Here is a 16,535-nt window from a genome sequence, read left to right on the forward strand (position 1 = left end):
AATAATTCTGAAAGTTATTGAAGTTATTTATTAGGATTTTAACGTCACGCTTTACACTCCTTTACACTTATGACAGACATGGTAGTCACTCGTTACACAAGTTTCATCAAGTTTCATCTGCTCTCTGTGTACCCATGCTCCCCATCCAACCTGACAGAGCTTGCAAGGATATGCCAAGAGGAATGGGCAAAAATGTCCAGAAACAAGAATGCCAAGCTCGTAGCTGCTTTCCCAAGATGCCTTGAAGCTGCAATTGCTGCCAAAGGTACATCAACCAAGTATTAGGCTAAGGGTGTGTACAGATATGTAACCCCTAAATAAACCATTTTTGTCAGTAAAATAAAACTGCATATTTTCTAAACCCTGTTTTCACTTCGTAATTATTGGTGATTGTGTGTAGATGTTTGAGGCAAAAAAAAACAACTCAATCTATTATAGTATGAGTCTCTAATGTAATAAAATGTGGAGAAGGTGAAAGGGGTGTGCAGACTTTCCAGCTTGACTGTAATCACTCACAAGGTGCATTTCTGGTTAAGTGAAGGTTATTTGGCAGGCGACAGTTGTACCCTGCGCACCTTATAACTGCAAGAACAACCATCACTTACAGACAACATCTGTTCGTCCCTGCAAGGTTAATCGTGGTTTTAACTGCCCTCATTTGTGATGCTCCAGCTTTGTTAATTTTTAATGTGTCAATCTGCACACTGCCATCCCCATTATAACAGCATGTGCTAAAAGAGCTCTCTCATCTGAGAAACGTTTTATCCTAATATTCACTTAACATTATGAGACACTGATTACATTTTGCAGGAAGGGCATAGTAAAGGTGTGATGTTTGAACAGATGTTGGAAACAATCCCTGCCTTTATGGAGAAAATTTTTTATAAATAAAAGTTAAATGCAATGAGACCTTCATGGGAACTAAAGTTCAGTAAGTCTCACTTACCCCTTTTCCACCGACGCGGAACGGTTCCGGTTCTGGTTCGCGAACTTGATTTTGAACCGGTTCCGCATGTTTCCACCGAAAAAAAGAGGTTCCAGACAGCGAACTAGCGGGTCAATCTGGCACCACAGAATACTTGGTTTTTCAGAGCGAACCGTGACGTCATCGGTGGGCGTGTCACAGTGTAGAGGTTTGAATGCTTTGCTAAACCACTGTGCTGGTGTCTCGTATGGAGCGTAACGCTGCATTTTTTTTATCTTTTAAAGTTCACCTGATTAAATTTTGATCCAGTTTGCTGCTGATATTTTCAAAGTGTCTTAAAAAAGATGAACTGGCCGCTCAGGTGGCGCAGCGGTAAAAAGACACGCTGCAGCCAGAGCTGGATTCTGAGTACCTCGTATCAAATCCAGCTCTGCCTCACCGGTTCGAGGCCGAGTGGCTGTATGAGCAACGATTGGCCGTTTGCTCAGTTGGGGGGTGGGACAAAGAACCGGATGTGGGTCTCTCTCTGTCAGAATGCGATTACGACCTCTGCCGGCTGATTAGAGGCGCATGCACAGAGATGAGGAAGAGTGCCCTTAGGGTGTGTCTCTCCGCATGCAACGCTAGGTGGCGCCAAACTTATCAATGTGTGGGTGGCAAAAATGCATCCGACTGCTGCCCATGTTTTGGAGGGGATATGGGTTAGCTTTGATCTCCGGTCAGGGCGGGGTTCGGCATAGAGAGGAAGCACGATGCAAATTGAACAATTGGATGTGCTAAAGGGGGAGAAAAAGGGGAAAAATTCAGCCACGTTAGGTTGTATTTTTTACGTTACGCTTTTTTCGACTCTCTCGATAAGATTCAGAACCCCGAGCTGCATAAACACCACACGTGAAGTAAATCCAGCTAACACAGATACATGTTGTATTTTAGAGTGGATTTGATGGTTATTTCACACACATGGATGTTCGTGTCGTGGAACTTTAGTGATGTTTTATCGCTCAAGTTGAGCGCTGAGCAAATCAGCTATTTGTGCCAAGAGTCGCGGTGAAAGCAAAGCACAAAACGCTTCTCACGTCAACGAACTAAAGAAAACAACAACTGCGACAAACACGTCTACGTCTTCTTATTACCGATAGCTGATCAATGCTTTTTACATAAAAACCAACATCTGTAACAATAGCACAAATGCTCGCACATAAATCTACACGCTCCGCCATGATATTACTACTCTTAACTTTCGTTAAGTAATGCCCACCGTTGATGATGCAGGCTTGGTTTTTAAAAACTGGTGGAAACGCGCGTCAGTTCTCTACAGAACACCAAGGATCTAATAAACCTGAACAGAACCGGTTCTAGAACCATGGTTCTTTTGGTGGAAAAGTGCTATCTGTGAACCACAAATCGTCACTTCCTCTAGGTTGAAAATAAAAATGTAAGAATAAATGCATTAATTTTCACTCAAGGGACATTACAATTAATTGAGTAGACCTTTATACTGAAGTAAAAGTTTATTTAGCTTAGATAGTTGTCTAAATTTGTTGTCAATGTTGATATTCATTCATTTCTCTTCAACAAAGACTTCCTCATATTTATGTCTAGCAGCACTTATTGTCACTGATCTTAAGGAAGGAATCAATTTATGTATACCTTAACCCATTTACACAAAAGGCAGATTTAACACAGTCAACCCACATACCGACAAGGATTAGAAATGCAGAGAACTCAGTAGAAACCAATGTGGACAGAAAAACATTCATTAGTTCATTCACCTTTTTTACTACCACTTTATCCTATCTAGGGCCACAGTGGTTTCAATTTACTGGCCAAAAGGTAGGAAACAACCTGGACAGGTCATCAGTCCATCAAAAGGCAAACACACACACATATTCACTGCCTGCATGTCTTTGGAGTGTGGGAGGAAACCAGAGCACCCGGAGGAAACCCACACAGACACAGAAAGAACATGTAAACTTCACACAGAAAAGAACCCAGACTGCTTCATCTGGGAATCAAACCCAGGACCTTTTTGCCGTGAGGTGACAGAGCTATCCACTGAGCTACCGTGCCGCCTTATGGGAAGAACATGCAAAACTCAAAGTTTAAGCACAACTTTCCAAGAACTTGCTGCTGTGCAGAACACAAACAACATACTCCACTTTTCTGCTGACCTGTTCAATAGCAATTACTATGCCCCTTAGTTAAGTAGCCAATTAACCAAATTAACATCTGGCCTTAATTAGATTAGACACACACAGACTTAAATAATGCCAGTCCTAGTAAATCTCAACAACACTTATAATGAAACTTAGCAATGTGAAATAAACTAAAAAGTCTCTACAGGCAGGGGCGATTTAATGCACAGGCTTACCTGGGCTTCAGCCCAGGGGCCCCGAATAATTGAGGGCCACGGATTGGCTGTTTTATTTTTTATTTATTTTGTTAGTTATTTTGGTTAATAAGAATGGGGAAGCTTACAAAATCATTTACGCGTTATTCATATTTCTGACTGTTGATTGGCCAGATAAACGAGCTGCCGTAATTCTGATTGGTGGTTTCAGTTAAGCAACGTGAACGTTAGAGCTAGTATGTGAGTGACATTCAGCTCAGCCAATCAGAATGAAGCACCAGGTTTATACATGTGCGTTCGGACGTTCTGCAGTTAGTTTTGTATGTGAGTCTCGCCTTATGGTCCCAGCATTGAAGTTCGGGTTCTGGAACTAGGCGATCTAAAGTGCTGTAACGCTCATTGAAGTCCTGACTAAAAAGTTAAAGTGACTTTACCCTGTCATGTGTGTTTATTCCCACACCTCCACCACCGCACAGCAAAAGACCCGTAACATCCCCACCGGACAGCGGCTAGGTGAGCCGACCCTCTACGGTAGCAAGTGGCTAATGCTAGCGGTAAAGTGCCGCGATAACGAAAGTAAAAAAAAACGGCAATGTTTTCATTAAGTAAAATATAAAAATAACTAAAAGACAATAAAATATCAGAATGCATGTAATCACACTACACAGTGAGTGCACAGCAAGGGATTTTGGGAATCTGTGTAACCTGCTTAACGTTACTAGACTATTATATATATATATATATATATATATATATATATTAGGGCTGTCGAAGTTAACGCGATAATAACGCATTAACGCGATCTAAATTTAACGCGATTTAAAAAAAAAAGTGCCGTTAACGCAAATTCTATACAGGAAAAATTTACCTATACAGGCAGTGAGTGCCATGTAGAATTACATCACGAAGACCCGCATTGTTATGTTTTGTACTTAACCACGAAATACAAATGACACTAGTTATGTGGAGAACGTGTTGTCTTTATTGCTTAATCCACAACTTGGAGTATCACACTTAAACATAACACGCCGTTACCCGCTGGTCACCCGATACACATATCAGCTCAGTGACGTACGTGGTAACGTGATACGCAGATCACGTAAACAATATATATCACACGCATGATAATAATACGCTTTTTTCTCTCTTAATTTTCCCTGACAAGTGAAAAACCAAAATATAGCAACCTTAACATTATGAGGAAGAATTTCAAAGATATTCCTTTGCAATACTTTATCATTTCAAGAATATGATACAGACTGACCAACACTATTAAGCCAAATCAGCATTGAAAATTGACTTTACTTTTAATATTCTTTTACAATGCTGGTGCTTCTTAAAACTGAATATTTTATTTTAAACAGAAGTGTTATTTAAATGCTATTAAATTGTTTTCCAACAAAATACGCCCAATTTGGCGGATAACCGCCCAATCTGGCAACACTGGAACGCGTTGTTATTATTATCGCGTTAACTTCGACAGCCCTAATAAAAACGTATTCTGATATCCAGTTAGCAGCGTAGGGTTTATATAGCAGCAGGTAGAATAAGGTGAGAATAAGGAGCAAAAACAATGCAATATTGTGCAAAGATGCAAGTAATATAGTCACTAGTATGAGTTGTCAGAACCCAGGGAACAAGACTGTGTTGATTGTGAATGAGTTTTTGTGTATGTTAGTGTATGTACACCGATCAGCCATAACATTAAAACCACCTCCTTTAAAAAAAAAAAAAAAAAAAAAAAAAAAACGATTAATCATATTAACTATATGAAATTCTGAGATTAATCGCGATTAAAATTTTTAATCGTTTGACAGCCCTAATATATATATATATATATATATGTTTGTACTGGGGCCCATGAGCTGCCACTGAACTCTGTTGTCTTGCGTTGTGTACTGATTTTATGAAAACTATATGTGGGGGCCCACAAGCAGCTGTAGCCCCTGGGCCCACAGGCAGGTTAAATCGCCTCTGTCTACAGGTAGCACATCTTTACACAGTTTTGATAAAAAAAGAAAAAAAATGAAGTTTTGGATGAAAATTTAAAAAAACTGGTTAAAACACAGGAAGAATATGTTAATAAAACATTTTTTATTTTTTTTTGTTATAGTTGCATGCATGGCATGTTTGAAATGCCTGAAAACATTTTCATTTTGTTTTAGTAAAAATTTATTTAAAAGGGTTTTAGTATGACGTAATTTGTTGTGTATTAATACAACCCCATAAAGTTGGGACAGCATGGAAAAAGTAAATCTTACATTTAATTTGACTTTTATTTCATTGCAAATAGTATGAACCTGAGATATTTCATGTTTTGTCTGGTCAACTTAATTTCATTTATTTCTGAACATCCATTCCTGCATTCCAGGCTCATGTTATATCAGCTATTGTTAAGTGGCGGTTCTTGATGCAGTGCCGTCTGAGGGATCAAAGATCACGGTTGTTCAGCTTAAGCTTGCACCCTTGGCCTTTATGCACTGAAATTACTTCTGATTCCTTGAATCATTTAATGATATTATGCACTGTAGAGGGAGAAATATGCAAATCCCTTCTAATCTTTCTTTGAGGTACATTGTTATTAAACATTTCAATCAATTTCTCACACATTTGTTGACAAACTGGAGATCCTCTGATCATCTTTGCTCATCAAAGACTCAGCCTTTCCTGGATGTTTTTGTACCAAACCATGATTACAATCACCTGTTGACATCACCTGTTTGGAATCACATCATTATTTAGTTTTTTCACCTCATTACTAGCCCTAAATTGCCCCTGTCCCAACTTTTTTTGGAATGTGTTGCAGGCCTGAAATGCCGGAATGGATGTGTATTAACAAATGAAATTAAGTTGAGCAGACAAACTGTCTGCAATCAAATAAAAGTCAAAGTAAATGTAAGGATTTACATTATTTTATTCGCATTTCCATACTGTCCCAACTTTTTCTGATTTAGGGTTGTATTTGCAATAGATCAATTAAATATTTTAGCAAATGCATCAGTTTTTACTAACAACTGTATATCAATAACGTTTAGGCTATTTGATTTGAAATATACACTATGGACAAAAGTATGTGGACACCTGACCAGGAGATTGTTGTCACCACCTTTGCAGCAATATAATTTGCAGCCTTCACTCCTCTGCCAAAGCTTTCCACAAAATGTTTCTGATTATTCAGTCCAAGGATCATGATGTCAGGCAAGTATGCTTTAATAATCAACATTCTAATTGCATTCAAAATTATCAAATGGAACTGAGGTTAGGGTTTAGTGAAGTCCAGTAAAGTTTCTACTTTCATCCAACCATGACTTTAGGAACATCAATTTGTGTACAGAGGACCAGTCAAGCTGGAACAGCAAAAGGCCTTGCAGCTATTATTTAAGGCAAAATACACCATTCATGGCAGCAAACTAGGGATGGCTTTGATTTTCAATTGTTGAGGGCAATTAGCAGCAAGTATTTGGATAAAAAAGTAAGCCTTTTAACCCCAGTTCATCAGATAGCATAAGCTCTTTGCAGGCTTACCTCCCAGGATATGACGAGCTCGTGTCTGCGCCCGTTTCCTCCGCTCACGTTGGCTGGAGCTATTGTTGGAACTGCAGGAGAAAACAGATTAAATGACACACAGTATTTAGCTTCCTACAGTCTATTTACTTCATACCTGAGGCAGCAAAATCTTCGACTTGGCATAAGAACACAGAGCTTAAGCTATTTAAAGACTTAGCATTTGTTTTCATGTTGTGACCACTGTAGTGTGCACTAATTGCAGAATAATTATTTTTGTCACTACTGAGAATCTACAGAGTTTCATTTTGCACGGTTGGTTTGCTTTAACACGTCTGATTTCTCACAGCTGTGGGATTTGCCTTCTTTTTTTTTTTTTTTTAACAGGACACACAAGCAGTCTCATCCTACAGTAAAACTTAAAATGTCACTTGAATCACAGATTTGCTTATCTAACTAAAATAGGGAGCTCAGGTGCAAAACAAAAGTGCTCTCTCATACTAAATCTGACAGGTAGTTCCGGATAAGTGCTCCAAGTTCTGCTGACCTTGACACATTTAGGAGAGAACGCATCTGCACATATGTGGACTAGGGTAATTGATCAGGTGTTTCTTGCAATCTGTGTGACTATCTCATTTCAATCTGGAGTCATATCCTATTTCATAACCTTTTCTAATTTTAGTTGTTCCCCAGTTTAAAATGTAACTTTTTTTTCTATTTATTTATGCATTTTCTCTATTTTTCTCCCAATTTAGTGGAGTCAATATGTCTTCTGCTGCTGTGGATCCTGACTGCGTTCGAGGAGGGTTTATTTGCCTGCTCACACCCCCTCTGATGCATGTGCAGTCCTTGCGGATCCCTTATTTTATGCCCATGCTTTGGTGGATTCCAGTGGCGGCTGCTGGTCTTTCAAAGAGGGGAAGCTCATTGTCGGCTTACATCATAAAATTTGTCAATTTATTTATACATAAATTCTGCCCTCCGTTCCTTTTCAAGAAAATGGCCTGTGATCCTATCGAAGAAATGGGTTGCAGTTTGTCTTTCGACTTCACTCGCAAAATCCGCGATGGGACTGAAGCTCCCAGTGATTAAGTAAAGGTGTAGCTCTTAAAATAGCTGTCAATGAAAACAGGATTCAGCCTTTCGACTGATCCTCCAATCATCTTGCAGAAGCTCTGCGTCCAGACCCGCCCACAGATCCATTCACCCTCAGAGACGCTCAGCGTCCGGTGGCGGGACAAAATGGTGGCATTTATCCAATGACCGGCGAGTTTCGAAGCAATGAAAAAAACTTTTCTATGCAGTCCCATTGAAGTAAATAGACGCTCAGCTTCTACGGGCAAATGCATTGACGCTACAGGAGTTAACAAAATCGAGTCAGTCGATTTGTGATAAGTAGCTGATTCTGAACGAACTCGTCTTCGAGATGAACGTGTTCTAACGCATTTGTAGTCAATGAAATGATAACACAACTGTACATACTTTTTAAAAGTTTGAGATTTTAAAATATAACTACAATATATAATCAAAACAACTATAACATGGCCGCTCAGGTGGCGCAGTGATAAAAACACATGCTAGAACACCAGAGCTGGGATCTCGACTACATCGTATCGAGTCTCAGCTTTGCCTGTTGGCTTGGCTGAGCAGCCACATGAACAAAGATTGGCCTGTTGTTCATATAGGAATGGGATATTAAGCCGGATAGGGACTCTCTCGTAGCTAGTGCGACTACGACCTCTGTTGGCTGATTGATGGCGCCTGCACAGAGACGAGGAAAGAGTGCATTGATCAGGGTGTGTCTCTCCGTACACAGTGCTGATCTGCATATGCACTCGTTAAGTGTAGGTGATAAAATGCATACGGCTGCTCCCCACATGTCAAAGAGGGAGTGGGTTAGCTTCGTTCTCCTCAATCAGAGCCGGGGTTGGCATTAGTGGAGAGGAACCATAATGCAATCGAGCAATTGGTCGCGCTAAAGTCAGTAGAAAAAGGGGGAAAATGCATAAACAACAACAACAACAAAAAACTAACAAACAGCAATAACACAGTCAGGCAACAATGTCCAAGCTTACATTTAGCATTACAATCAACTTCTTTAGCTTTAAACATTTTTGAACAAATGCCTTTTTAGTTACCACATAATTTTAAGGCAAAATGTAATCTTTACAATTATAGTACCCAGAAGCAAGATCAGAATGTCACCTGTTATTAGGTACCGTCAAGACCGGCAAGATTTCTACTGCTGATAATCATATAAATAGTGTTTCTCCAGAACATCTTTTGTTTGAGTCTTCAGGGTTGCTTGAGAACTTATTAGGTTCTTTGTGGACAAAGAAGTATCTGTTCCAATTATTTACTCACAGAAAACAGTTGTGGAAATCATCAACAGTATTAAAAAACAAAAAATAGTCACCTGCTTCTTTAGTTCGAACTGGCCTGGATGGAACACTGGGGTCACCGGTGCCAATTCTGTTGGTGGCTACCACACGGAACTCATACTCCACCCAGGGGTTAAGCTCCACGGCCATGGCAGACTCCATATCTCCAGTCACCGGGTCTGGATCTGTGTTCGACACAAAGGACTGGATTTACTTAAATGTTAATCATAAAGAGATGAGTTTAATCACACCATATCATGCATAGATATATAATTAATCCCAAAGCTTGAAACACGTTACTTATATTTTGCATCATACATTTTTAAAATGTGGATTTTTTTTGTATGTTGCTAATTTAAAGTAATACTTTTTAAAGAAAAAAAAATATAAAGCGATCAGACATATCATTATGACCACCTTCCTAATATTGTGTTGGTCCCCTTTTGCTGCCAAAACAGCCCTGACCCGTCGAGGCACTGACTCCACTAGACCCCTGAAGGTGTGCTGTGGTATCTGACATGAAGATGTTAGCAGCAGATCCTTTAACTCCTATAAGGTGCGAGGTGGGGCCTCCATGGATCGGACTTGTTTGTCCAGCACATCCCACAGATGTTCGATTAGATTGAGATCTGGGGAATTTCGAGGCCAAGTCAACACCTCAAACTCATTGTTGTGCTCCTCAAACCATTCCTGAACCATTTGTTTTTTGTGCCAGGGGGCATTATCCTGCTGAAAGAGGCCACAGCCATCAGGGAATACCGTTTCCATGAAAGAGTGTACATGGTGCAACAATGCTTAGGTAGGTGGTGCGTGTCAGGACCCAAGGTTTCCCAGCAGAACATTGCCCAAAGCATCACACTTCCTCCGTCGGCTTGCCTTTCTCCCATAGTGCATCCTGGTGCCATGTGTTCCCCAGGTAAGCGACACACATGCATCCGGCCATCCACGTGATGTAAAAGAAAACGTGATTCATCAGACCAGGCCACCTTCCTCCATTGCTCTGTGGTCCAGTTTTGATGCTCACGCGCCCATTGTTGGCGCTTTTGGCGGTGGACAGGGGTCAGCATGGGCACCCTGACTCGTCTGCGGCTATACAACCCCATACGCAACAAACTGTGATGCACTGTGTATTCTGACACCTTTCCATCAGAACCAGCATTAACTTCTTCAGCAATCTGAGCTACAGTAGCTCGTCTGTTGGCCACACGGGCCAGCCTTAGCTCCAATGATCATCAATGAGCCTTGGCCGCCCATGACCCTGTTGCCGGTTAACCACTGTTCCTTCCTTGGACCACTTTTAATAAATACTGACCACTGCACACCGGGAACACCCCACAAGAGCTGCAGTTTTGGAGATGCTCTGACCCAGTCGTCTAGCCATCACAATTTGGCCCTTGTCAAACTCGCTCAAATCCTTACGCTTGTCCATTTTTCCTGCTTCTAACACATCAAATTTGGGGATAAAATGTTCACTTGCTGCCTAATAGATCCCACCCACTAACAGGTGCCGTGATAAAGAGATAATCAGTGTTATTCACTTCACCTATCAGTGGTCTTAATAGTTCTATTAGAACAATTCTATTGATGTTGACCATGATGACAACCCTAATGTTAGCAATGCCAATCCTAATTGAAGCAACTATGAGCAACTTTTCTCACTGACCTTATTATCTGGACAAAAGTCTTTAGAGCTTTAGGTCACAGCCTAATAAATGACTAACATTATCCAGTTGTGCTTGTACAGCTATGCTTATGCCTAGGGATGTACATATAGGGACACTAGCTGTTTCCTGGTTATTTTAGCTGCACACAGATGTCCTGATTTATGAAGATTCCAAAAAGTGCTCATTTGCTAAAGCGTTGTAAATATTGCAAATGTGGTTAAAGGGCATGTTACAGGGGAGTTACTAAAATAATTCAACAATCCATCACGCACGCACGCATGCACAATGCCTAAAACTACTAGTTTTTTTTAAGTGTGAATTGTCCTTGGTAAGCATGCTAAAGAAATCATAGAATGGCAACAATAATTACTGAAAAGAATGATTATCAGTCATTCTTCCACCCCCAATTTTCTCCCCTAATCTAGTCGTATCCAATTACCCTGATTGCGTTACATTTCACCTCTACTGATACAACCCTCCACTGCTGACTGAGGAGCTTCGCAACTGACACACGCCCCCTCCGACACGTGTGCAGTAACGACTGCATCTTTTCACCTGCACGAGGCGAGTTTATATGTGAATCAGCCTTGTGCACGGAGAGCCACACCCTGACTGCATTATTTCCCAACTCTGCAGAGGTCATAATTGCACCAGTTATGAGGAACCCTGGTCCGTCTTGTCCCACCCTGTGAACAACAGCCAATCGTTCATGTAGCCACCCAGCACAGCCGGATGGCAAAGTTGAGATTCGATACGATGTATTCGAAATCCCAGCTCTGGTGTGCTAGCGTATTTTACCGCTGCCCCACCTAAATTGTTACTTGTTTATGCTGGATTGATTTAAATGCAGATATTTAAGCTAGCTTTCTCACATTTCTTGTGTAATACACCACATGACCAAGGATAAGTGCTCCAACACACTTTTAATTACTGTCAACCACACCAATTGCTCAATCAAATAAAATCAACTTTTTGGCAACAGATTGTGAAAGGCCCTTTTCTGTTTCAGAATGAAAGGTAAGGTCTATAAAGACTAGCTCAGTGGCTGCACAAACATAAAGCTTAGATTATTAATTTGGTCCTGTAGAGATTTCTATAATGTAATTTAACTTTGTGGCATGGCCTCTCAAAAAAAAAAAGTAAATAAAAGTATACTGGACCATTAACATCACTGTTTCTGTATTAATTTGCCTAAAAAGAATATATAGAGAGACCAGCCTCTTTCTTTATTATACAAGATGATTTTGGGCAACATTGTAACATTACATAAGTAATAAAAAAAGTAATAAAAATAATAAATAATAATGTGCAGTAACAATAAAAAATTACAGAATATGTTAACCCTATAACGCCTAACGTATCATATTTGATACATGACTTTTACAGACCTTAACATCATCAGTATGTATATTGTTTTCTGAAAAACTGATGTGTACAATCAGATACATGTCTTCTGCCCCTGGTAGATTATTCATGTACTGCATGCACTAGAGAACCTTTAACTGAGACATCCAGAATGGCCTTCGTCAATCAGTGATGTTTTTACCAATTTTGTGAAATGTAAGATAAAAAAAAAACACTCGGCTGCTCAGGTGGCGCAGCGGTAAAATACTCTAGCACACCAGAGCTGGGATTTCAAATACATCGTATCGAGTCTCAGCTCTGTCATCCGGCTGGGCTGGGTGGACACGATTGGCTGTTGTTCAGGGGTGGGAAAAGGCGGACCAAGGTTCCTCGTAACTGGTGCAATTACGACCTCTGCTGGCCGATTGATGGCGCCTGTGCAGGGTAGGGGAGTAATGCTGATCAGGGTGTGGCTCTCCGTGCACAAGGCTGACCCGCATATAAACTCACCTTGTGCAGCGGAAAAGAGGCTATCGGTACAGTGTCGGTCAGTTGCGAAGCTCCTCAGTCAGCAGTGGAGGGTTGTGGTAGAGGTGAAGCATAACGCAACCAGGGTAATTGGATACGACTAGATTAGTGGAGAAAAATGGGGGCAAAAATTGGAGAAAGAGAGGGAAAAAAACCCTCAATTTTTTACTGATCTTTCAACAGGAATAATGCTTAAGGATTGATGCAACTTTTCAGTACTTGATATTTTGGATTATTGTTGTAAAATCGTGTTGAATATATGTGTATCAAATTATATACAAATGGTATATAAAGTCATATCAGTAAATTGTAAAATTGAAAGTTTAAGGTGTTAAAAAATTTATAATAAATTAAAAAATAAATAATAAATTAAAATAAAAAAACCCTGATGTATCAAATATGCTAAAAAACAAAAATGCAAAGTCTAATGTATTTTTTTTTTGTATTTGACAGAAGGTCTCCTTAAGTTTTTACAAGATTAATCTTGTTACTTTGGCTATGCAGGAATGCCTTTACACACCAGAACAGATAAACAAAACAACACAAAAACCTTTGTTGATCTGTTCTTGCAGTCCTGGTTAAAACTTATTTTCAGATACTCTGACAAATTACAGGATAGATCTAAATGGTCAAATGTTGCTATTTACCCTGGCTTCTATGCTTTCAGTGTCAAAAAAGCACCAGCCGCCACCGATTCAGAGCCGTAGGGTGCACTAATGCACTTTACCGTTGTAGCTTTCATGCTTTTAAACATGCGCAGACAACAATGAAAAAACCATCTATTTACCCTCCTCTCACTAATCTCTCACTCAGCACTCACACTCTCGTCTCCAACACACACTCATGTGAATGGTCAGATGAATCAGCCCGTTTCTTTATTTGCACCAAACACAGAACCCTCCAGTAATTGCGGTTATCCTGCAGCCGTGATTCACTCTGTTTAATCAAATGGGTAGGAGAAACTTCTGAACAGTCATTTTAACAACAGAGTAAACAAAGTCATTGACAGACTGATTAAAAATGAATGGGGAGGACTCAGCTATATTCTCAATTACTTCAAAAATTAAGTATTGTAATTTCAAGCGGTAGGAAGGTTAATTTAGCATATGATCTAACCCAGTGACATTTGCTTCAAGACAGATGTTTATTAGATGGCCACTTAGCACAGACACTGAGGAAGCTCTAAGAGGTAAGGTAAAAAATAGCATTCAACTATATCAACTATATTATTACTATAATATTGGAATCTAATCATTGTGTCATGTTATAATTAGATAAAGCTAACACCTAACAACAACAGATATCCCACACCACGTTTTGACCACCAGAAAATTTTTTCAGCAGGTAAAATCATAATGTACTGTATGTTGTATGTATGTTTAATGTATAATGTTTGTTTAGGCATTGATAGACTAGTAATCAGAAGGTCACTGGTTCAAGCCCCTCCATTGCCTGATTGCTGCTGTTGGGCCCTTGAGCAAGACCCTTAACCCACAATTGCTCAGACTGTATACTGTTACACTACTATAAGTCACTTTGGAAAAAAGGTGTCTGCTAAATGCTGAAATGTAAATGTAAAATGATTATGAGAATACGAAGAAGTCTGTTTAGGGCAAAGCTATAAGGTGTGTGACCTTTTGAATGTGCTTGACCTTCGAGCCCTCAGACAGCATCGCATGAAAATCATCATGATACTGTGATAAATGTAATCACATGAACTTGGGAGTACTTTGGAGAACTTGTGCCTCTCAACATAGTCCACCACTGCATCAAGAAATGCAACAATTGAAGCCAGACATCAATTCTATGCAGAAACACTGGATAATATTGGAGGAATCCATTAAGTGAGACTATATTTATACACTCTCTGTATAAAATAAATTATATAAAATAATATAAATGCCTTTAAATTATGTAAGCTTTGGTAGGTGGTGTTCTTTTCCAGCATAACTGTGCTCCTAAACTGTGAACATATGGGATAAATTAGGACAGCAATTGCAAAACCAATATTAATGCCAGTGTCTACATTTTTTACACACTGTGCAGTACATATTTTCTGTCATTGCTAATTCTCAAGATGCTGTTTTTCTCTGATTAAGCAGCTAAACACAGAAGAATCTAAGCACACATATTCATGCATGCCCATGAAAGCAAACGTAAACACTGCTGCAGAGAGATTACCTGTCTTCACTGTCTGCCAGCCTAAAGAGAATGGACTGCGAGCTTGCAGGTTATATGTAGTGATGGGACTGTGATTGTCTACACTGTGACTCCATGACAGTGTAGCTGTTGTGTCTGTGATCTCCTCCACGATTACCACTCCAGGAGGTCCTGGAGGACCTGGACACATACAGAAATTATGTAAACAAGAGCATGGGTTAACAAGAACACTAACAATTGCTTTTACTAGTCATTTAGCATAAGCATTGGTTTATCAACATGAAACTTGAAATGTATGTGTAGATGTGATCTTACAATTGTTGTTCAATACAATTACTTAAGTACTGAGAAAAAAAATGCATCAAATAATTAAATAATTAATTGTTCATTCATTTATTTATTGATTCCTACTTCTACATATCTGCCCATCTAATTTTTAGTAAATGTTGTATCTTAATTAGGGTCACAATGAGTCTAGAGCAGAGCAACCACTCCATCACTGATGAAGCCTGTGTCCACTGTGGGTTTATCTGTTGGGCTCTGCTTAATAGGGTACCATCACACCACCTTTGGTTGCTAGCCCACCCAAGGTGGTCAATCTGTAACTGCCAAAGGGTTTCTCAGAAAAGATACCGGAACAGATAATGCAGGTTTCACTGAGGCACAGGCAACATATTATTGTAAAGCCAATGAGCCCAATGGAAATGGTGCTTAAAGGGCTTTCCCAGCTGCAGTGCATTACCACTGATAAAACACAGAGACTGTCTAATTAAAAAGAATGCATCCCCATACACCTATGGGCATGATTTTGTAATCCAAGCCCCCTGCCTATCTCCACAGCAGTAGTCACAGTGTCCACAGTGGGCAACACCATTAGGAAGTTTACAGCCCATGGCACTGTAGCTGACTTTCTTTTGTCATCATCATTGTATGGGTCTTCCAGCAGGAGACAATGACCCAAAGCATACTACAAAAAGCACCAACAGTGAGTCTAGATCTAAATTCTACAGAACAACTGTTGAGAGATCCCAAAACAGCAGATGGGAGATAGCACATTTAAAATCAGAGGGACCTGGAGCAGTTGACAAAAAGAATGGTTGAGCAGTTGACAAAAAGAATGGTTGAACATTGTAGTAGAGAGGTGTAAAGAATTCTGAGTTAATCAAATGTAATTAATTTGATAACTGAGATCCATTAAACTAGACACAACTGGATACCATTAAACTAGACAGATGTGGAGTAGGATAAAAGGTATTAAAAAGCTTGCCACAAGAAAAAAAAAACTGATATTAGAAAACGGTTGAAAATATATTATTCCTAAAGGTTTACAAAGCATGTTAAAAATAATAATAATAAAAAACCTAGAAGAGTGGTCTGTTGCCCAGTAGTGGCCAGTTCTTAAATAAGTAATTGCAAGTCAAACAAGGTTAGTGCGTATGATTAAAAACTTAGATCAGACAGTTGCACAAGAAAACCACTGTTAACTACAAGGAACATTGTTATTTCTTTATTAGGATTTTAACGTCATGTTTTACACACTTTGGTTACATTCATGACACGACAGGTAATCACTCATTACACACGGTTCATTAGTTCACAAGTTTAATGTCAAACACATGGACGTCATGGACAATTTTGTTTCTCCAATTTACCTCACTTGCATGTCTTTGGACTGTGGG

At 39.6% G+C, this 16,535-nt stretch overlaps 1 protein-coding gene across 1 annotated transcript in view; it reads right to left on the reverse strand.

Annotated features, from left to right (window-relative positions):
- cntn5 (contactin 5) overlaps positions 1-16,535 on the reverse strand; it is a 221,663-nt gene that overhangs the window by 19,902 nt on the left and 185,226 nt on the right. Inside the window, exons 15-17 of the mRNA XM_063005082.1 lie at positions 14,878-15,036; positions 9,196-9,345; positions 6,801-6,871 (exon numbers count right to left, since the gene is read on the reverse strand). Of these exons, the coding sequence (XP_062861152.1) occupies positions 6,801-6,871; positions 9,196-9,345; positions 14,878-15,036 (380 nt within the window). The remainder of the gene's footprint in view (positions 1-6,800; positions 6,872-9,195; positions 9,346-14,877; positions 15,037-16,535) is intronic.

Source organism: Trichomycterus rosablanca, chromosome 11 (genome assembly GCF_030014385.1).
Source record: "Trichomycterus rosablanca isolate fTriRos1 chromosome 11, fTriRos1.hap1, whole genome shotgun sequence".
Taxonomy (NCBI): domain Eukaryota; kingdom Metazoa; phylum Chordata; class Actinopteri; order Siluriformes; family Trichomycteridae; genus Trichomycterus; species Trichomycterus rosablanca.